Source organism: Protopterus annectens, chromosome 9.part0, assembly GCF_019279795.1.
Source record: "Protopterus annectens isolate FY-2018-M chromosome 9.part0, PAN1.0, whole genome shotgun sequence".
Taxonomy (NCBI): domain Eukaryota; kingdom Metazoa; phylum Chordata; order Ceratodontiformes; family Protopteridae; genus Protopterus; species Protopterus annectens.
The window spans coordinates 1,877,892,063-1,877,916,227 of record NC_056743.1 but is presented as its reverse complement, the minus strand read 5'-3'; the positions used below and the strand labels follow the sequence as shown (position 1 = coordinate 1,877,916,227).

At 40.8% G+C, this 24,165-nt stretch overlaps 1 protein-coding gene across 1 annotated transcript in view; it reads right to left on the bottom strand.

The window, feature by feature from the left end:
• The window catches only part of LOC122810817 (tyrosine-protein phosphatase non-receptor type substrate 1-like), a 157,620-nt gene extending 137,559 nt beyond the window's left edge, over positions 1 to 20,061 (bottom strand). The window contains exons 1-2 of the mRNA XM_044082376.1: positions 19,989 to 20,061; positions 19,505 to 19,843 (exon numbers count right to left, since the gene is read on the bottom strand). Of these exons, the coding sequence (XP_043938311.1) occupies positions 19,505 to 19,843; positions 19,989 to 20,061 (412 nt within the window). The remainder of the gene's footprint in view (positions 1 to 19,504; positions 19,844 to 19,988) is intronic.
• Between the last annotated feature and the right edge of the window lie 4,104 nt (positions 20,062 to 24,165).

Below are 24,165 nucleotides of genomic sequence, written 5' to 3'. Positions count from 1 at the left end.
TCATGGTGTGGATGGCAGAAGAAATGGGGTAGGGGTTATCCTAACGGAACAGTATGCCAAGAGTGTTTTGGAGGTGAAGAAAGTGTCTAGACATCCACATCCTGCTCCCACCCCCCATTAGGAAAACAAACATAAAAAAAATTTCTCAAAAGCCAACTTCACGCTTCTTAAGACAGAAGTGGCAAACTTCATGACACCCATGCAGACGGAGAATAGAGGCACGACTGCTAACTCCTACACAAATGCACTTTATAAGCACTTACACAAGTGCATGGATCGTGCTATCCCCAACAGGACCATGATGCTATCCTCCAAAAAAAGGAAGCCAATCTGGTGGTCTTATGCCATAAACAAACTCTACAACAGAAGAAAGAAACTGTTGCAAAAAAGAGTAAAATTCCATGATTGGAGAAACTCCCTGGTCAGCCTCAGTAAAAAGCTGAAATCCCTCATAAAATCCTCCAAAGCTAGTTATGAAAATAAAATCGCCACTGATTCTAAAGACAATCACAAAGCATTCTATAGCTATGTCAAGAATCTCAATGGCAACACTCAGATCTGCTCTGAGTTACAGCGCAATGACACTAAATATACAGAACCAACTGATATTGCCAACATCCTGGCAGATAGGTTCAGTGCTAACTTTACCCCCCCTCACCCCCTAAAGGGCCCATCTTTATACCAGAAGAATGCAAAGTTCCTGTAATCACGGCTGCACAGGTAAAAACTTCAGTCTCCAAAGCCAAGAACACAGCATCCATGGGACCTGACAACATCCCAGGCTACCTTCCACACGAGCTACAGAATGAACTGGCACCCCACCTAAGTACCATGTTCAATCATAGCCTCACCTCAGGCTTTGTGCCCATTGAATGGTGCACCGCAATGGTTATCCCACTCCACAAAGGGGTGGGGGTCACAACAGACTCCAGGAACTACTGCCCCATTAGCCTGATGAGCCTGGTCTGCAAGGCCATGGAAGGTATCATTATGGAATTCATAAACAACGACATTGGGGATCTCCAAACACTGGACCCCACACATTTTGGGTTTGTAAAAGGCAGATGATGTCTCCTAAACCTGATAGACTTCTTTGAAGTAGTCAACAACGCCATAGATGAGGGTAAGGTGGTTCACACAGCCTATCTAGATCTTGCCAAGGTGTTCAACACCATCCCCCACTCTGGAATTATAGATAAACTCACTTAACTAGGTATAAATCCCTGTGTCACAAGATGGGTTGTCAACTGGCTTACTGACAGAACCCACACTGTGAAAGTAGCAGACTCCAAATCAGACTTCAGACCAGCGACAAGTGGAGTACCACAGGGTTCAGTTCTGGGTCCTCTCCTATTTGGTATATACTTCTCTGAAGTACATGCTAACACAGATGGTCTTTGGCTAACTAAATTTGCAGATAACTGCAAACTAGGAGCCATAACTGAAACTCCTAACAATGTGGACATCCTACAAAAGGGCCTCACTGAGACAGATGCCTGGTGTCAAAGCCATAGTCTCAAGCTCAATGCATTGTCATACCCTTTGTTAAAAACTCTGTACCCATGAACTACCACATAGTCACTCTCCACCAAAAGTGTGATAAGAGACCTTGGGACACAGGTGGACAGTAGTCTCTCCTTTGATAATCACATTGCCACAGTGGTCAGGAAATCCTTCTACATGGCACACCTCATCACAAAAGGTTTCTCATCCAGAAAAAAAGAGGTCATTGTTCCCCTTTACTCATCACTCATTAGACCTATTATAGAGTACAATTCCCCTTTTGGTATGTACCTCACAAGTCATCTACAACAACTGGAAAAGCCGCAGAAATACCTCACAAAGAGGATTACTGGCCTCAAACAGATGCCCTACAGAGACCGACTAAAAAAACTCCAGCTTTACTCCGTCGCATATTGCCTACTCAGAGACAATCTCTGCCTAACATACAAAGCTATGTCAAACACAGGGCTGTTGGACATGCTCCACTTAAAGAAATCCCAATCCTTCCGAACTACACGCTCTAGGGACCTAAACCTTGTCACCACAATAAACAGAACATGCTGGAGGGATAGATTTCTGTCCCACAGACTTCCCATACTCTGGAGCAGACTACCTATCTATGTCAAACAGAGCTCCTCATTAGCACTCTTCAAAAAAAATCTTGATGATTGCATGGGTAATAGGAAATTCACCAGGAGGATCACTTCTGTGGATTTGCTTGACAGGGGCACAGGAGAATAATTTTCTTGGGTGACGAAAGCCAGGGTACCTTTTTGGCTAGGCTTGTAAAGGCCCTAGGGCCTATAGCCTAGTACCTACCTATGAACCTAAATATATATATATATATATATATATATATATATATATATATATATATATATATATATATATACACACACACACACACACACACACACACACACACACACACACACACACACACACACACACACACACACACACACACACACACACACACACATATATATGTGTGTGTGTGTGTTGTGTGTGTGTGTTTACCCACAGACTTACTTAAAATCTAACTAGTCAGCACTGATTGAGCATACCTCTCCCCCCTCCAACATTCCTCCTTACTTAAAAATCTATATATAGAGTTTGTGCGAGTGTGTATATATGTATATCTATATATGTGTATATATTCATGAAATACCAAAATATCGAACCTCAAAATAGGAACACGAAAATCACAAAAAAACTATATCCTGAAACCTAACAAGATCAATCTCAAGACATCAAAAAACATAACACAAACATAACTTACTTCCCTCTACCAATAAAAAACACACCAACAAACAACACCCTACTCCTCTGTTTTTAAGCAGTATGGCAAGCTCCCCTGTGCCCCCCACAATCCCTGTAAATTCAATATATCAACTCTGAGATCGCACTTCCATGAAGGAAACTGTAAAAACATTGTTGCGCACTGTACAATTTCATTTCTTAATTTAAAAAAAAATATCCCTGTAAATATAAATAACGTAGTTTTTCAACATATTACCAGTCACAATAAAAACAAACACATATTGTCACTTGCATAGTCTGATTTACATAGCACACTTACCATCAACTTAAAACAGCTATACTTTCATTTCTAAACCCTAAAACACCCCATACCTACCGTAAGCTTCTCTGCATCACAAAGTAATGGCTGCCATAGCTATTTTTTCCTCAAACTATTACTCCTTAAAGAAACACCATCCAATTTAGATCTGCACCATGGCAGACTTACTTACATTTTAAAACTCCCAGATTCTGCATTCTACACTTTCAAGAAATTAAGTTTTCATGATTTTCATCTCACTATTTTGAAGTTTAGTATTTAGGTATTTTGAGATTACAAAGTAGATTCATTTATATAGACATACATACACATACGCATACACACACATGTGCTTGTATACTTTAATTTGTATGAATACAAAACTACTGCTTCTTGGATTTATTTTCCATTACTGTTACTATAATGCAGCAGTTCTGGGAATGCTATCTTTTGGATGAAATATTAAACACAGGTCCCACATGCCTAAGCTTGAGAGAGGTCTGGTATAGCTAAGGAATCCCATGGCACTTATTGTAAATTGCAGGAAATCCCATCAGATGCCCCAGACAACTTTCCACTAGTCGGTAAGAATAAAATGTTGGGTCACCTGATAAAGAAGATCCCTGGACTAACCATGTTGTCAAATAGTGATAACTAAATAAACAAATAAATAAGTAGCTATATATATATATATATATATATATATATATATATATATATATATATATATATATATATATATATATATATATATATATATATATATATATATATATATATATATATATATATATAAATATATATATATATATATATATATATATGTATATATACATATATATGTATATATATATATATATATTTATATATATACATATATATATCTATAGTGAGAGAGAGAGTGTGAGAGACACCCACATTCACATATATATAAACATGTGTGTGTGTGCGGTTCCATATATTGTCATCAGAGTGCGTTGATATCAAGTGTATGCTATCCAAATCCAAGTGATTGAATAACATGCATGCCAAGGGAGGAGTGCAATGACTGTGCTATTAGTAATGAGATCATATGATACCACAAAGATCTATCCTGGGGCCTCTTCTCTTCACCATATTTACTAACAGCCTCCATAATGCCACCATGGCACCTTACTTGCCACCTTAGTACAATATGCCGATGACTCCACCTTAATCTGCACAGCTCCCTCACTCCAACAGCTTCAAAAAATAACTCAGGAGTCCTTCACAGCAGTGAAATCTTGGCTGTCCAATGCACAGCTTATACTCAATCCTAATAAATCTAATTTAGAGCTGTTTCATCCCTCAAAAGCCATTGGCCCCATCCCAACATTTACAATAACTTCAACTAACACTGCAATTACTCCTGTCTCACAAACAAAACTTATCTGGGTTGTTAAAGACAATAACATGAAATTTGACTTACACATTCCCCAAACTATACAAAAAGTTCACAAAAGGCCTGGAACTTTATACAGAAGTAAAAAATACCTATCCAAAAATACTAATGCCATTATTGCAAGAATCTAGTCTCTACACTCCTATATGCATCCCCCATACTTTTTAACCTAAACAAATCAGACTTAGCCAAACTTAACTTTTGTTAAAATAAAATGGCAAAGTTTGCATCTAACTCAACTTATAGATCCCATCACTGTCTAGCCCTTATGCAGCTTTCATGGCTAGAGTTGCCTAATCTGCTACTCCTCAATCAACTAAAGGAGAACCACACCAACAGAATCAAAAATGGGTTTATTTCTTCATGATTTGGTGTTTCCTACATTTTATCACTACTCTGGGACTATTTACAGGTTTTTAAATATTCGTATATGTAATTTCTGAGTCTGACCACATGGGGTCTGGCAACTTGAAGTAATTCTGATTGTTTAGTCTGCCACAAGCTATCCCACAATGCAGTGCTTGTGTGTAGAAAATTACATCACCCAGGCCTCTTTCTTCCTAAAGCTCCTGTCACTGCATTGATTGTACATGCATACACTGCTCTCTTTCAGTCATTTAGTTTTAAGTAACTTTTCATGCCACTCAACTACTTAAAACACAAACAGTGCAAATGCCACAGAACAGACTTCTAAAATGCTTTTTACTTCTACTTTTTTTTAGAATGGCTAAACTGCAGTCTTTTGTGAAGCCTGAATTGTACTATTTTGACTCACCTCCCATCCTCCTTCACACCTAACTTCCCTAGCTATCAAATTGCTAAGGATAATTTTATCTGAAACCTGGTGTGATTAACAGCTTACAGCAGGAGACTTGACTTGTGTACTGTTTTCTTGTTCTAGCCTTTACTTTCTGTATCAGTAGGGGAAGGACCTGGGAGCTGTGACATCACAGCATTGGTGGGTTTTTACAACTGTCATGATGATGTCAGTTTGGGGGGGCTTAGCCAGAAAACTACCTGTATTTAGTGGCCTTGGTGAAATCAATGAATTGGAGACTGCAGCAAGCTTTCCAGGGTAGGATAAATGTTATTTTTAAAGTAAAACAACCTCAGTGCAGTAAGGTACTGTTCTAGTGGAGAAAAACAGTCAAGTTAAAATATTTTAAATACTGTATTAATGTTTATTTATAGCAGGGGCAATAAATAGGGAGAAAAAGGACAGAGAAGTTGAGCAATTAATAACAGAATCCCATTGTTGTCCTTAACAATGACCCATCAAATTCTCTACCAACCAGAAAGAAATCTCCATCCCTCAAAGACCTACTAAATTATTACTCAGATAACTGTTTGCTTCATTCCAGTAACAAAGCGCTAATAAACATAACCAGAAGTAAGAACTCTGCTGGGTACTCCCTTTACTCTAATTGCATTGCAAAAACCTGGAATTCCTTGCCCCTAAACATAAGGTCCACAGCCTGTAAACCAAACTTCAAAGAACTCCTCAAAACCCATTTATTTTGTTCTTGGATATGCTCCTGTTCTGACACAGGATATCACTAACATAAAAAGGCAGGGAAGTAATATACATCTACCCACTTTTTGACTCACTTTTCTAAGTGCTGTTATTTTTTTCAATAGTTATTATTTAATCTGTACATGCAGTTGACTTGGTTACCTCCCTGTTAAACTTGGATTCATCAACCTTGAAAAGTAGTCCCTGATACTCAGGGACTATAAAAAAAACATGTGAAATACTCTGTTTCGTCAACAAAGTTATATTATTCCATGTTAGTTATCAGCTACTTTGGTTTTTATTGTATTAAAAGAAGCTTGCACTTGACATAATAATGTAAGTACTTCCAGTACTATAGTCTTAAGAGGAGATTATCCTCCCATCGTTCTGACTGTGATGTATTCTTGTTCATAGAAGTATTCTCTTTATTTATCTGTAGTATTTGTGGAGCTTTCCTCCCTGGGCCTCCACTGAAAATTGACTATTTCGTCCAGTAGGACTTTCCTAGTAAGCAAATGTAAAATAAAACAAAATAATAAATAAAATACCACAGTAAGGTCAGTGACTGTGTTATTAGTGACAAGATCACATGATACCCGGATAAGGTCAATGACTGTGTCATTAGTGATGAGATCACATGATTCCAGGATAAGGCCAATGACTGCTGCTAGTGACAACATCACATTATTCCAGGATAAGGTCAATGACTATGTTGTTAGTGACAACATCACATAATTCCAGGATAAGTCCAATGACTGTATTGTTAGGTACGATATCACATAATACCAGGGTATGTTAGTTTTGCATTTTCTTCGGTATTCTGTGATCTTTTCATTTTTATTTAAGGTAGCAGGGGTTTGGAGGATGCAGAGGGGTAGCCTCCTGCATAAAACAGTAAAACAGTGATTCAGGCCAGTTTTCTAGAGCTTCGTCTTTTGATTTATTTAATTTTGAAGGGGAGAGTTTGTTTTAATTGTATATTGATGGGTAGCCTACAACGCATAGATGTAGATAGATGGATGGATAGATACAAAGACAGACAGAGAAATAGATAGACAGACAGATAGATAGAAGATAGATGAATAGATCAATAGATAGGTAGATAAGGGTTAGAGTATTGAGTAGGTAAAGGTCATTTTAGTGTTGTACATCTGTGATTATGTCTGGGAAGTGTATGAAAGTGTCTTCTGTAGTGATACCATATGGGAAAGGGTTTTCTAAGATAAAGTTTGTGATTGGGGTTAGGGGCAGGGCCAGGGTTAAGGTTAGCACTCATAAGTAAGGTGATGATGAGTAAGATGGTACAATTACACTTGCATTCACTCAAGTCCACACCAATTACAGCCTGATACTGTGTACACCTCAGATATCTGATAATGACAAAATGCATTTTTTTCCTTAAAAGCTGGCCAAAGCAAAAGGCCAGTAAGTAGAGTCACTCATTCTTTTTAACGAGTGTATCGATTATTGCATGTAGCTACTTTATAGAACACAAGCTGGAAGAGATGAAGCAGCATGTTAAGGATACACCACTCCGGATAGTTACATAATATCCACTGACAAAAGCTGTAACAACTCAACAAGAACTCAACAAGAATTCATCAGACTGTCAAATATAACATACAGGCACAAAATAGCAGTGGTGACAGTGCAGTTTGAAGAATAAAAAATATTAGCATCCTTTCATTTACTATGTAGAATATAATATGATGGAACATACATTAATGTCTTGTAGTTCAGCAACAATAAATAATGTAGAACTTGGGTAAAAAATGAAAACCTGCATACCTTTGGCTACAGTATTATGAAATACTATGAAATAGTAATAAAGTAATAAAGAAAAAAAGAGCCATTGCTGCTGGAATCACACTGCAAAGCAGAAGGGCTCTTAAAGAATGCTGCAAAGAAGAAATTATAATTGCTATGAGCAGTATGGTGAAAAATAATAAACCTGGATACCACATTCAGCTGTTTTTATAAGCAAACATGGTTTTTATATACCAACATTTAAAAAACAGCTTTTCTTTCTAAATGTCAGTATGTGATAATAACTGAGCATAAATGCAATCAGAGCTAAAAATATTTAAAAAAGCAAATAAACAAATAAATAAACAAAAATAAGTAATAACATTGATAAAAAATCAGCATGCCAAAATGCACTGCAGTGATACTACAGGACACCTCCAGTTGTTCATCAGCACTCTTACTAAAAGATATACCATTGCAATGGCATAAGTTATTAACAGACAAAATTAATATAAATTTATGAATAACTAAATGTAGATCTTCCAGCATTGACGATATGCTATGTGTGGCTAAGTAGTGACTGCCAGAACTCTAAACAAGAGTCTTTATTCCTGGAGAAAGTAAATGTGACCAGGATAGGGATTCATGAAGACTTTAAAAGAAACATGATATTGTGGATGGGACTGTAAAATTTACCAACAATGATGTCACAAAGTGGGAGGTCAAATAGTAGTGTTTAGATCTCAATTTGAGGGAGGGAGATGCAGTAAATTTGTAGAGTTTCCCTTTAATAGTAACATACTGCAACCAGTGTTATATAAATCCTCAATATTTTTGGTGTAAAAGGTTCCAGTACATTGGACAAAACTCAGTTGCATATAAAGGTAAAGACCTATTGGTGGAAGGCAGGGTGGTTGATGTGTCAACAGAGCTGTAGACAACATTTCCATACAGGTACTACATGGGTGAATTGGCCTTAACTGTAATGTAATAAATGGAGAACCACGATTATGCTTCATAACAGTTAAATTACATCCTAGTTCAGTAGTACTCTAGTGAGAGGGGTTCACTACATAATCTTGAAAGTTTGAAATATCAAATTTCAAAATCTCAAGACTATATAGCCGAAACCCCTAAATACCGAAAGACCAGAAGCGCAAAATTCAAAATCTCAATGTTCGGAGATATTGAAGTAGCGCTTCTGGTGTTGCGGTGTTTGATGGATAGGCAGAAGTTAAGGTAAGTATCTATGTGTAAGTGTGTTGGTTAGGGGCTTTAGTGTGTGTCAGTGTGTGTTATGACTGTGATGTGTGTGTTTGAGGAACTGTAAAATGTGTGGGTGTGAGTTTCCCTTGTGTGCCTGTTTTTGTGATCTCGGGGTTAGTATATTTAAGTAGGGGGGTGTGGGGGACATAGCCTCCCACATGGGGGATACAGGGAGGGCTTACCCCCTGCTTATCTGTAGTGTAGGATTATATGTTTGCTTGTGGGGGGACGTTGTGTGAATGTGTATGTGTGTGTTGTATGTGTGTTGTACGTTCGGGATTGTGGAGGGACTTGCTTGCAAGTGATACATTCCTGGTGTAAAGGACAAGTGTTTTCCTTTGCTATGATGGTGTGCAGGTATTGCAATGGCCTCTGCCTCATGGACATTGATGCATTTTTTACTGTTTCACGGTCGGGTGAGATTCTGCACATAGTATTTGGTTTTGGTGTTGGTTTGTCTGTATTGTAGCACATTACAGTCTCTGGATCTGTGTTTTCCAGATTTTGGGCAGACGGTATTCTGAGCGTCGGTAATGTATACTTTCGTGATTATGGGTTATCGGTCTTGTGGGCTCGGTATTCTGGGCATCGGGATTGTGGGTTTTCGATCATATGTAGTGAACCCAGTGAGAGACCTGACCTTAACAAGTAAAATGATGCTTAGTTTCATAGGTTCATAGGTAAGTACTAGGATATCTGCCCAAGGGCATTTATAAGCCTAGCCAGAATGCATTGGCTTTCACCACCCCCTTAGATTAGTTCCCTGTGCCTCTGTCCAGCAGAGCCATCAGTTCCCTGTGCCACTGTCCAGCAGAGCCATTAGTTCCCTGAGCCACTGTCCGGCAGAGCCAGTGCAGTGATCCCCGGGGTAAATTTTCTGTTTCCCATCCACCCGTCAAGGTTTCTCTTGAAGAGTGTTAGTGAGGGGCTCTGCCTGATGTATATTGGAATCCTGTTCCAAAGCATGTGGAGTCTCTGGGATAGGAATCTATCCCTCCAGCATGTCCTATTTATCGTTGTGGTGAGGTTTATATCTCTAGATCATGTGGCTCTCTGGGATTTGTTTTTTTTTAGGTGGAGCATGTCCATCAATTCTGGGTTAGACATGGCCTTGTATGTCAGGCAGAGATCACCTCTGAGTAAGCGGTATGCAACTGAGTACAGCTAGAGTTTATTGAGTTGGGCTGCATAGGGCATCTGTTTGAGGCCAGTAATCCTCTTGGTGAGGTACTTTTGTGGCCTTTCCAGCTGTTGCAGGTGTCTTGTAAGGTACATCCCAAATGGAGTGTTGTATTCTATGATGGGTCTAATGAGTGATGAGTAGAGAGGCACAATAACCTCTTTTTTGTTCTGGATGAGAACCATTTTGTGATTAGGTGGGCCACATAGAAGGATTTTCTAACCACATTGGCAATATGATTATCAAAGGAGAGATTGCGATCTACTTGGGTCCCCAGATCCCTTATTACATTTTCTGTATTTAGGGGACTACCACCTATGTGGTAGTTTGCAAGTATTTTGTTTTTTCCAAAGGGGATGACTATGCACTTTTTGGCATTTAGCTTGAGGCCATGATTTTGACACCAGGTATCTGTCTCAGTGAGACCCATCTGAAGGGTGTCTGTATCAGCTGGAGAATCAGTTATGGCCCCTAGTTTGCAGTCGTCTGTGAACTTGGTCAGCCATAGTCCTCCTATGCTTGCCTGAATCTCTGAGAAGTATATACCGAATAGGAGGGGTCCTAGGATCCTAGGACTGAGCCCTGGGGGATGCCACTTATAACCGGTTAAGAGTCGGACGTAGAGCCTGCAACTCTCACCATGTGGGTTCTATCCATGAGCCATTTGGCAACCCATCTAGTGATGTAGGGGTTTACGTTCAAGCTGGTGAGCTTGTCTATAATACTAGAATGGGGAATGGTGTTGAAAGCCTTTGCGAGGTCTAGATAGGCTGTGTGGACCTCCTTTCCCTCATCTAATGCCTTGGTAACCATTTCAAAGAAGTTCACCAGGCATAGGAGGCATGATCTGCCCTTAACAAAACCAAACTGGGTAGGGTCCAAGGTTTGGAGGTTCCCAATGTCTCTGTTAATGAGTTCCATGATGATGCGTTCCATAGCCTTGCAGACCAGGCTAGTCAGGCTTATAGGGTGATAGTTCCCGGGGTCTGTTGTGGCTCTCCCTTTGTGGAGAGGCATAACTGTTGTTGTGCGCCACTCTATGGGTACATAGCCTGTAGAGAGGCTGAGTTTGAACAGTGTGTTTAGGTGAGGGGTTAGTTCATTTTGGAGCTCTTGTAAGACACAGCCTGGGACCCCGTCCGGTCCCATTGAAGCTGTGTTTTTGGCTTTGGATAGGGCTGTTTTAACCTGTACATCGGTGATTGATGGGGCCCTACATTCTTCTCATATGCTTATGGGTCCTTTAGGGGGTGAGAGGGGGGTGAAGTTTGCACTAAACCTGTCTGCCAGAATTTTTGCAATATCAGTCGGTTCACTGTATTTTGTGCCATTCTGCACTAACTCAGAGCAGATCTAAGAGTTTCCACTTAGGTTTTTGAGATATCTAAAGAACGCTTTGTGGTTATCTTTGGAGTCATTGGCAATTTTTCTTTCGAAACTAGCCTTGGGTGATTTAATGAGGGATCGTAGTTTCTTGCTAATACTGATCAGGGATGTCTTTCCTTCTTGGGAATTTACTCTTTTCTGTACTAGTTTTCCCCTTCTGTTGTATAGCTTGTTTATGGCAGGGGTCCACCAGACTGGTTTCTTTTTCTTGGAGGAGTGAGTCTTGGTTTTACTTGGGATAGCACAATCCATGCATTCCTGCAGATGCTCATAGAGTGCCTTTGTAAAGGTTTCAACAGCTTGGACAGCATTGCCCTTTAGCATGGGGGCTGTAAACCTTTCCACCTCGGTCTTAAGTAATGTGAAGTTTGCTTTTGAAAAGTTTTTCATGGTGGTTTCCTTGATTGGGGGTGGGGGCGGAATGTGGATATCCAGAGTGATTAGTCTATGGTCTGATCTAACTAGTAACAGAACACTGGTCGCCCATGTTGGTGATGACCATGTCCAATATGTTGTTCCCTCGGGTGGGGGTGTTGACTAGTTGATCCAGGCCATTTGAGTTTATAAATTCTAGGAAGCATTGCGCAAGGGAGTTGGTACTTGAGTAGTTCTCCCAGTTTATGTTTGGGTAATTGAAATCACCCAGTATTAAGGTGTTTGGTAGGACCTTCATATTTCCCAGTGTCTCCAGAAATGCGGAATGGGGGTCCCAGGCCATGGTGGATGATCTGTAGCAAGCTACAATTTGAATTGTAGTTTTGCCCATTGTTAGTTGCACATGGATGATCTCTGATGCATTGTGCTGTGCCACTAACCTGGAGGTGTGGGTATCCTTGATGAATATGGATACACCCCCGTCTTTTGTGTTGCGGTCCTGGTTCTGTGGCCGAAAGGTATGGTATGAGTTATAGCCTAGTAGTGCTGGAGTGCTCTCAGAAGCCTTAAACCAGGTTTTTGTTACTGCACAGATGTCGATGTTCTCCATACTGAGGAGTGCCTCGAGTGTGTGCATTTTGAGGTTTAGACTTCTGGCATTGAGTAACATTACCCTCAGTTTTTGGTTACTTGTGCTATTTATGGTGGTGGGTTTGTCTTTTGAACCTTGTCTAAAAAAGGCACTATGGGGGTAGCAAGAACCTTGGCCAGTATTCGAAAGCCTAAGGGTGACAGGTGCAAGCCATCTCTTGCAAAGCAACGTGGCTTGTCGTGCATGTCATCCCAGACGGACAGATACTGGATCCCCTTAGAATGACACCAGAAACTTAGCCCATTTGTTGAAATTGATCATTTTATCTTTATACTGTGGCATCTTTCTTGGTGAGGGCAGGATGCTACTCAGGGTCAGGGTCATATCGGCCTGGGCTACATGATCAGAGAGCTCTTCCATGTCTCTTTTCATGTAGTCCAGGGAGGTACATCTCAGGTCATTTACACCAACATGGACAATGACAGAGTTGTATTTGTACTTGTTCTGGAGTGACCTGAGTGCTTGTGTTATGTGTTGGATCCTGGCACCTGACAGGCAGTTAACTGTAACCTTCTCCTTGTCCAGCCTAGTTAGTGGGACATCAGTATGCCAGACTATAGAGTCGCCTATTACTAGTGTGATGGGTATGTTATTTTGTGTTAAGGGCTGTGATTGCGTGGCACACTGATTATGTGAAGTATGTGTTCCATGGTTGGTGATGGGGTGTGGAGGTTGCTTGGATGTCTGCTTTGGAGGTCTCTGTTGCTTTTGCAGATTTTTATTTAGGGCCTCTGAGTATGTTTTCATGTATTCATGTTTGTTATTTGCCGGTGTTGGTTTATTAGGTCTATGTGAGACTGGTGGTGTGTTGCAAGTATTACCCTTCTCCTCTTGACTGTCAGTTCCAGTCTTGGGTTGAGAGAGCTTTGCCTCAGTTGGCAATATGATTATCAAAGGAGAGATTACTATCTACTTGGGTCTCCAGATCCCTTATTACATTTTCTGTATTTAGGGGACTACCACCTGTGTGGTAGTTTGCAAGTATTTTGTTTTTTTCCAAAGTGGATGACTATGCACTTTTTGGCATTTAGCTTGAGGCCATGATTTTGACACCAGGTATCTGTCTCAGTGAGACTCATCTGAAGGGTGTCTGCATCAGCAGGAGAATCAGGTATGGCCCCTAGTTTGCAGTCATCTGCGAACTTGGTCAGCCATAGTCCTCCTATGCTTGCCTGTACCTCTGAGAAGTATATACCGAACAGGAGGGGTCCTAGGATCCTAGGACTGAGCCCTGGGGGATGCCACTTGTAACCGGTTAAGAGTCAGACTTAGAGCCTGCAACTCTCACCATGTGGGTTCTATCCATGAGCCAGTTGGCAACCCATCTCGTGATGTAGGGATTTACATTCAAGCTGGTGAGCTTGTCTATAATACTAGAATGGAGAATGGTGTCAAAAGCCTTTGCGAGGTCTAGATAGGCTGTGTGGACCTTCTTTCCCTCATCTAATGCCTTGGTAACCATCTCAAAGAAGTTCACCAGGCTTAGGAGGCATGATCTGCCCTTAACAAAACCAAACTGGGTAGAGTCCAAGGTTTGGAGGTTCCCAATGGTTCTGTTAATGAGTTCCATGATGATGTGTTCCATAGCCTTGCAGACCAGGCTAGTCAGGCTATTAGGGTGATAGTTCCCGGGGTCTGTTGTGGCTCCACCTTTGTGGAGAGGCATAACTGTTGCTGTGTGCAACTCTATGGGTACATAGCCTGTAGGGAGGCTGAGTTTGAACAGTGTGTTTAGGTGAGGGGTTAGTTCATTTTGGAGCTCTTGTAAGACACAGCCTGGGACCTCATCCGGTCCCATTGAAGCTGTGTTTTTGGCTTTGGATAGGGCTGTTTTAACCTTTGCATCAGTGATTGACGGGGCCCTACATTCTTCTCATATGCTTATGGGCCCTTTAGGGGGTGAGATGGGGGTGAAGTTTGCACTAAACCTGTCTGCCAGAATGTTTGCAATATCAGTCGGTTCAGTGTATTTTGTGCCATTCTGCACTAACTCAGAGCAGATCTGAGAGTTTCCACTTAGGTTTTTGACATAGCTAAAGAATGCTTTGTGGTTATCTTTGGAGTCATTGGCAATTTTTCTTTCGAAACTAGCCTTGGGTGATATAATGAGGGATCGTAGTTTTTTGCTGATACTGATCAGGGATGTCTTTCCTTCTTGGGAATTTACTCGTTTCTGTACTAGTTTCCTCCTTCTGTTGTATAGCTTGTTTATGGCAGGGGTCCACCAGACTGGTTTCCTTTTCTTGGAGGAGTGAGTCTTGGTTTTATTTGGGATAGCACAATCCATGCATTCCTGCAGATGCTCATAGAGTGCCTTTGTAAAGGTTTCAGCAGCTTGGACAGCATTGCCCTTTAGCATGGGGGCTGTGAACCTTTCCACCTCGGTCTTAAGTAATGTGAAGTTTGCTTTTGAAAAGTTTTTCATGGTGGTTTCCTTGATTGGGGGTGGGGGCAGAATGTGGATATCCAGAGTGATTAGTCTATGGTCTGATCTAACCAGTGAGGGGTTGACCTCCGGTGTGGAACACTGGTCGCCCATGTTGGTGATGACCAGGTCCAATATGTTGTTCCCTCTGGTGGGGGTGTTGACCAGTTGATCCAGGCCATTTGAGTTTATAAATTCTAGGAAGCGTTGGGCAAGGGAGTTAGTACTTGAGTAGTTCTCCCAGTTTATGTTTGGGTAATTGAAATCACCCAGTATTAAGGTGTTTGGTAGGACCTTCATATTTCCCAGTGTCTCCAGAAATGCGGAATGGGGGTCCCAGGTCATGGTGGGTGATCTGTAGCAAGCTACAATTTGAATTGTAGTTTTGCCCATTGTTAGTTGCACATGGATGATCTCTGATGCATTGTGCTGTGCCACTAACCTAGAGGTGTGGGTATCCTTGATGAATATGGATACACCCCTGCCTTTTGTGTTGCAGTCCTGGTTCTGTGGCCAAAAGGTATGGTATGAGTTATAGCCTAGTGGTGCTGGGGTGCTCTCAGAAGCCTTAAACCAGGTTTCTGTTACTGCACAGATGTCGATGTTCTCCATATTGAGGAGTGCCTCGAGTGTGTGCATTTTGAGGTTTAGACTTCTGGCATTGAGTACCATTACCCTCAGGTTTTGGTTACTTGTGCTATTTATGGTGGTGGGTTTGTCTTTTGAACCTTGTCTAAAAAAGGCACTATGGGGGTAGCAAGAGCCTTGGCCAGTATTTGAAAGTGACAGGTGCAAGCCATCTCTTGCGAAGCAACGTGGCTTGTCGTGCATGTCATCCCAGGTGGACAGATACTGGATCCCATTAGAATGACACCAGAAACTTAGCCCATTTGTTGAAATTGATCATTTTATCTTTATACTGTGGCATCATTCTTGGTGAGGGCAGGATGCTACTCAGGGTCAGGGTCATATCGGCCTGGGCTACATGATCAGAGAGCTCTTCCATGTCTCTTTTCATGTAGTAGAGGGAGGTACATCTCAGGTAATTTCCACCAACATGGACAATGACAGAGTTGTATTTGTACTTGTTCTGGAGTGACCTGAGTGCTTGTGTTATGTGTCGGATCCTTGCACCTGACAGGCAGTTAACTGTAACCTTCTCCTTGTCCGGCCTAGTTAGTGGGACATCAGTATGCCTGACTATAGAGTCGCCTATTACTAGTGTGATGGGTATGTTATTTTGTGTTAACAGCTGTGATTGCGTGGCTCACTGATTATGTGAAGTATGTGTTTCATGGTTGGTGATGAGGTGTGGAGGTTGCTTGGATGTCTGCTTTGGAGGTCTCTGTTGCTTTTGCAGATTTTTATTTAGAGCCCCCAAGTATGTTTTCATGTATTCATGTGTGTTATTTGACGGTGTTGGTTTATTAGGTCTATGTGAGACTGGTGGTGTGTTGCAAGTATTACCCTTCTCCTCTTGACTGTCAGTTCCAGTCTTGGGTTGAGAGAGTTGTGCCTACAGTTTGGCTGTATAATTGCATCTCTTGCATATATTAGTGTTTGGTGGTAGGAGGAGAGGGCTTTCTGTGTAAATGAGGCAGTTGTAACATTGCCTCAAAATGCCCAGATTCACCAGTTGGACTGGAGAGCACACCGGAAACTGCCCTTTGGACATGCCTGAATAGGTAGAGTAAGCTGTTTTTCTGATTGGCTGGTGGGGACGAATAGAGAGCCTTGTCCTTCTGGACAGTATAGGGGGTCTAGTGCTAGGGTTAATTAGTGCTTGCTCTGAGTTTTAAGCAAGTGCTTGACTGTGAAATGAATGGTTTGAGTGCTAAAGTTGAAGGTTTGTCTAGTTCCAAGGGAAAAATTGAAGAGTAGACTTCATGGAGCCGAGAATAGTTCAACTCTAGCTAAATGGTGCTGCTCTGTGCACAAAACCGCACAAATGTGGTTTTTATAGCAGGGAAGTGAAAGAGATAGAAATTAACCCAAAATGGCTGATAAACTACTAACTTCTGGGATGAAACCACTCCTCCAGGGACAGATAGGCTGCTCAAAGCTCCACTCTCTCACAGGTGAACAGAGAAACTTCCTTCTATCCAAGTAAGATATGGGCAACACAGAAACTTGTAACTCAGCCCTGGATTCAGCAATAACCTGAAAGTGGACTATACTAGTTCAGAAAGGCAGGTAACAAGTATATATTTTTTTCAGAAAATAGAGTAGATACAATCTAAACAACACTTTAAATGCACAGAAAAGGCTATCACATTTTAGTGTGTAGCCTACAACAGTTAAACAGATTATTTAAACACAAAAATGACTTAATTCAAGTGCAGGCAGCAAATAAGTACAATATGTAGCAATAACAAACTTTTTAAATCACAGATTCGCTAAAAAAATGGCGTTTTAGGCAGAATTAGTTAAGACAGCAAGAAAAGCAGAAAAGTGATACTTAATCACTCCAAAGTCACTCTTCTGCTTCCTATCAGCTATGTCACAGCCATTGTTTTGATTAAAACTGCTTCCCCTGCATAGGGACTACATGACAGCAACCATTTTTCCTATGGTTTACTGGTACAAGACATCTTTTTTTTTATTTTAGTTTTGTGCAATTAGTGCTACATAGAGCAAATAATTCTCAAGAAAGAATTACGGTCGGATTTCTGATCATAGATTCATAGGTATTTACCAGGCTAATGACCACAAGGCCCTTTTTAAGACTAGCCAAGCATCCCAAATCTCTGACAAGTTCTGGTACCCTTGATAAGTGCAAGCAAGGTATGGGAGATGAAACATTTGCGAGCAGGGGCCTGGGAGATGAACCATTTACAGGCTACCTGTTTCCATTAGAGACATAGGTGCCAAACCAGGGATGGATTTCCTGTTCTCCATCCAATTGTCCAAGTTACACTTGAATTAGGCTAGGAAGGACCTCTGCTTCACATGGATGGGGCATCTGTTCCAGAGACAGGGTAGTCTCTAGGATACATACCTTTCTCTAATGTATTATTATGTGTTCTTGACATGGATACTAAGATTCACCTTTCAAGCTTCGCTCTTGAGGTGAGTTTTGTGGCATCCATGTCTCGAACATATAATAACCCAGTTATGATCGAAGACCTGATCATAATCCCCTATTTCTTCTGTATTGAACCCCAGTAGATGTGTTTAATGACTGGTTGCCAGAGTTGTCAGATTTTAGCAGTTGCCCTACAGTTTGTGTCTCAGGTGTGACAGGTCTGTTTTAAAAGGTTGGCCTGTACCATATGATTGGGAAGTGTTGGAAGCTGCAACCATCATGGGAAACTATATAACTTTGCAATCTACTGAAATTCTGTGTATTAAACATGTTATCAAATTGGCTGTTTTATACATAAACATTTGCTAATGTTTATAATTTCTGCTTATTTGGTCATTCTAAAATGCTGGTGGCAGAAAGTCTATCCTCCCTTGCAGCCTGGCAAGCAGAGGTTCTGTACAGTATGTGGGCTACTCAAGCCCACTTGTCAGTGAGACAGAATGTATTAGACTCTCAGGCTCTGTTAAGTGAAATTAATACATGATTTATAATAAAGGCTTGTGATTCTTCTGTCATGAGCTGTTGCTGGGCTTGAAGGCCCATATAGCAACTATTGTGGATAAAGTACAAGTTGCTGTCACATAACAGTGCTGCCATTTTGTTTTTTCACCTGTGGTTCTTTCCCTCTTCCTCTTTCTTTTCTTCTCTCTTTCCTTTCAGACAATTTATAAGGCAGTCCATGTCAGGGATCTACAAGGATTAATGGTTCTGGAAAAATCAGGGAGTGAAGGAGGGCACCTTCGTAATATATGGTGTTTATATACATGGTAATCCATGGATTATAATGTTGTTAGCAGGTTTTTTATTTAGTATGTTTTTCATTTCTTATTTTCATAGCTGATGCATGGCAATAATTCTTCTTCAGTGATGAGAGATGAAGACCCAGGATTAACATGCCATCTTAAACTGTTACAAGGTATGTTCATTTTCCCTAGTAGTTTAATTTTGTTTTTCATTTATTTATTTTTTATGTTTTGCAGGGATCCGTTAACCTGGGAAGTGACACCATCATCTTAAGTGAGACTTGTTCATAATGAACAATAGGCAATATTGGTAATTTATTCACTGAGACACATCCCTTTCTTTTACTGTTGCACAGTTAATAAAAAGATACCCAGGCTTGTCAGGCAACTTGCTTCCGTGTAGGGCTGTAATGGCATCATCTGATATTTTTGACTATTGTATAAGACAGGCTTATTTTTCTTTATATATACTGATAAAAAAGCATATTAAATAAAATGAATTGATGTTTAGCACACTTTTATAGTCATTCAACTATTTATAATCACGCTGTAAAGTTAAGTTGTTATGTTCGTTAAACACTGTTGTTTACACAAATCTATAAGTATTTCCAAATCTTTACAATTCCTTCCTTAAAGGATTTTTACTCACTGTTCACATAAAGTTGGGTTCCTGATCCTACTTCTCCAGCAGTGTCCTTGTTTGATTTAAATTTCACGCAGTAATATGTCCCAGCATCCTCTAAGGTAATATTAGTAAATGTGATGGTGAAATCAGTCTCTCTCTTTAAGTCTTTATGTGGAGTCCTGTTTACTCGTGTATCAGATTTGTCACTTTCAACTTGTGAGTAAATGATCTTCTGCAGATTTTTTCCCTTGTACCACTTAACAGGTCCTAAGGATTCATTGAACAAACTGCAGTTCATTGTGACAGTTCCCCCTTCTGTGCCAGAAACATTTGGGGTCTGGTATATATTCTCTCCATAAGTTCCTGAAAGAAATAAACATTTATCAGTTCTAGAATGCAGTCAAAACTTGCCTGTAAAATATTTATCTTAAGAAACCAATTATCAACTCTCAATAAGCAAGACAATAAACTTCAGTAATGATCTGAGGATTAAAAAGGGTGTACTTACCATGGATAGAGTCAAAACTAGACAGAGAAAAGTGATGTTCAGGAAAATGTTTGTTAGCAATGATGTAATGCATGATTGTAATTACATGCAGGACCAGTCTTTGATGAAATGGAGTCCTAGGACAAAGACTCCTTAGTTCTTCCTAATCCCAGCACTTAAATTGCTGGTCCATCTACACCCCTGAGTTATGAGAGTTCATCTCTAGTGTTTGCTATGAAGACTGATATCCCCCATGTGTGGACTCAAGGTAGAGCATTCCCTAATCCTTTATGTCTTAAGGAATGTGACTAACAGAACATAGATGCAAAAAGCATGCTGAACATGGTTTAAATGCATAGACAACGGTGGAATATGTACTGTCAGACAGAGAATTAATATTAGGACTGAACCCATACCCTGACACTGTCACATAACAATCTTATCCTCTGAGAAACCACACTGCTCTGGGGCAAAGTAATCTGATCTTTAATGGAGTATGTGAGCTGGTCCAGTATTGTCCCTTTTCAATCACAGCCAAATGTTCAACATGTTTGGATGGCTTAGAGTATCCAATCACCCTAAGTGTTTTGTCTTTAAAAAATATAGCATCAAAGAATATCCATAAGTACATGCTGAGAGACATAGGTTCATAGGTTCATAGGTAGGTACTAGGCTATCTGCTCGAGGGCATTTATAACCTAGCCAGAGTGTGTCAGCTTTCGCCATCCCATTGATTAATTAACTGAGCCTCTGTAAAGAAGAGCCAGTGAAGTGATGCCAGATGTGTATTTTCTGTTACCCATCCACTTGTCAAGGTTTCCCTTGAAGAGTGTTAGCGAGGGGCTCTGCCTAATGTAGTTAGGAATTTTGTTCCATAGCATGGGGAGTCTCTGTGACAGGAATCTATCCCTCCAGCATGTTCTATTTATTGTTGTGGTGAGGTTTAGCTCACTAGAGCAAGTGGCTCACAGTGACTTGGATTTCTTTAGGTGGAGCATGTCCATCAATTCTGAGTTGGACATGGCTTTGTAAGTCAGGCAGAGATCACCTCTGAGTAAGCGATATGCCACTGAGTACAGCTGGAGTTTTTCCAGTCGGGCTGCATAAGACAAATGTTTGAGGCCAGTAATCCTCTTGGTGAGGTACTTTTGTGGTCTTTCCAGCTGTTGAAAGTATCTTGTAAGGTACATCCCAAATGGGGCACTGTACTCTATGATGGGTCTGATGAGTGATTAGTAGAGGGGAACTATAACCTCTTTATTTCTCGATGCGAACCCTTTAGTAATTAGATGAGCTACATAGAAGGATTTCCTAACTACTCTGGCAATATGATTGTCAAAGGAGAGATTACTATCTACCTGGTTCCCCAGATCTCATATTACCTCTTCTGTATTAAGGGGGCTGCCACCTATGTGGTAATTCATGGGTGTTTTGTTTTTCCCAAATGGGATGACTATGCATTTTTTGGCATTTAGCTTGAGACCTTGACTTTGGAACCAGGTGTCCGTCTCGGTAAGACCCTTATGGAGAATGTCCGTGTCAGACAGAGAGTCAATTATGGCTCCCAGTTTGCAGTCATCGGTGAACTTGGTTAGCCATAATCCTCCTGTGCTTGCCTGTTCTTCTGAGAAGTATATGCCAAACAGTAGGGGCCCCAGGACCGAGCTTTGTGGGATACCACTTGTGACTGGTTTAGAGCCAGACCTGGAGCCCACTATTCTTACCATGTGAGTTCTGTCTGTGAGCCAGTTGGCAACCAATCTCATGATGTAGGGGCTTATATTCAGGCTGGTGAGTCTTTCTATAATTCCCAAGTGGGGAATGGTGTCAAAAGCCTTGGTGAAATCAAGGTAGACTGTGTGAACTACCTTCCCCTCATCTGTGGCCTTGGTGACTGTCTCGAAGAAGTCAACCAGGTTGATTAGGCATGATCTGCCCTTAACAAAGCCGAACTGGGTCGGGTCAAGTGTTTGGAGGTTCCCAATGTCTTTGTTAATGGGTTCCATGATGATGCGCTCAATAGCCTTGCAGACCAGGCAGTTACCAGGGTCAGTTGTGGTCCCTTCTTTGTGGAGTGGAATAACCATTGCTGTGCGCCATTCTATGGGCACGTAGCCTGTGGAGAAGCTGAGGTTGAACAGTGTGTTTAGGTGGGGGGTTAGTTCATTCTGTAGTTTGTGCAAGACACAACCTGGGACACCATCTGGCTCCACTGACACTGTGCTTTTGACTTTTGAAATGTTTGTTTTCTCCTGTGCGTCTGTGATTTCCTGGACACTACACTTTTCTGGTATTGTTGTAGGCCCTTTTGGGGGTGGGGGGGGTGAAGTTGGCATTGAATCTATCGGCCAGGATGTTGGTAATATCAGTGGGTTCAGTATACTTTGTGCTATTTTGCACTAGCTCAGAGTATATATGTGAGTTGCCACTTAGATTCTTGACATAGCTAAAGAAGGCTTTGTGGCTATCTTTCGAATCCTTGGCTATTTTTCTTTTGAAATTAGCCTTGGAGGATTTTATGAGGGACCTTAGTTTCTTACTGATACTGATCAGGGATGTCTTTCCTTCTTGGGATTTGCTTTTTTTCTGAACTAGTTTCCTCCTTCTATTGTATAGCCTGTTTATGGCAGGGGTCCACCAGACTGGTTTCCTTCTCTTAGGGGAGTGAGTCTTGGTTTTGCTAGGGATGGCATGATTCATGCATCCTTGTAGGTGCTCATAGAGTGCATTTGTAAAGGTTCCTGCATCTTGGGCACTGTTATCCTTTAGCGTGAGGGCTGTGAAACTTACCACCTCTGTCTTATGTAAGGTGAAGTTTGCTATAGAAAAGTTTTTCACTGTGGTTTTCTGGGTTGGAGGTGCTGGTGTAGTGTGGACATCCAGAATGATTAGTTTATGGTCTGATCTAACTAGTGACGGTTTGACCTCTGGTGTGGAGCACCTGTCTCCCATGTTGGCGATGACCAGGTCCAATATGTTTTCACCTCTGGTAGGGGAGTTTACCAGCTGATCCAGGGCATTTGAGTTGATAAATTCCAGGAAGCGCTGGACTTGGAAGTTTGTACTTGAGTAGTTTTCCCAGTTAATGGTAGGGTAATTGAAATCACCCAATATCAGGCTGTTCGGTAGGACCTTCATGTTTTCCAATGTCTCCAGAAAGGTGGAGTGGTGGTCCTGGGTCATGGAGGGTGATCTGTAGCAGGTCACAATTTGCATTGCAGATTTGTCTGATGTTAGTTGCTCATGGATGATCTTGGTGGTATCATGCTGTGCCACTAACCAGGAGGTGTACGTATCTTTGATGAATATGGATACACCCCATCCTTTAGTATTTTGGTCCATGTTCTGTGGCTGAAATGTGTGGTATGAGTTGTAGCCCGGTAGTGCTGGGGTGCTCTGTGGAGCCTTAAACCAGGTTTCAGTTACTGCACAGATGTCGACATTCTCCATAGCTTTCAACCAATCAGGTACAAATCTCAAAAGAATCAGGGACAAATCCAAAAATATTAAGGGACAGTCAGGGACACTTTTTAAAATATTAGTAATATTAACTTGAGATGTTGTCAAAAATCAGAGAATGTGAATTAATATAAATTTTCATAAGTCAAAGAATCAATAACTCTAATTATTGTCATTATTTACTAAGTGTAATTCCCAACCTTTTTTCCAAAAGTCACCAGTTTTAAGAGGGATTAAGAGAGATAGAGCTAAAATCTGAGTCAAAATCAGAGACAGTTGAGAGGTATGATGGAAGATCATGCAAACTGAACATAGAAATTGAACTGACTGATTCTCAAACTCTGGTCCTGCAACATAAGGATTATAACCACCAATGGTTATCATTCTGCCCTGAGGCAAACCAATTTGATATTTTTTAAATGTGTAAAAGAACTGGTCCACTAGGTCCTACTTTGTTTGCAATATTTTTAACCAAAGCGCATACATTAATACATTATCTAATTACCATATTATGTGTAGACTGCATAGTTATTTAACAAAAAGCAAACTGCAATGCAATGAAAAGGAACTTGAAAGATACTCATATAACTACAAACCTAGAAATTAATAATAAATAACCACAAAACAAAGCCTAAGGCTTGGGTGCATACAGGAACATGGTGCACCCATGCAGCACTAAAATAGGAGATGTTTACTATAGTAGGTGGTTCATAGGTAAACAGACATGTATCAGTGGTTC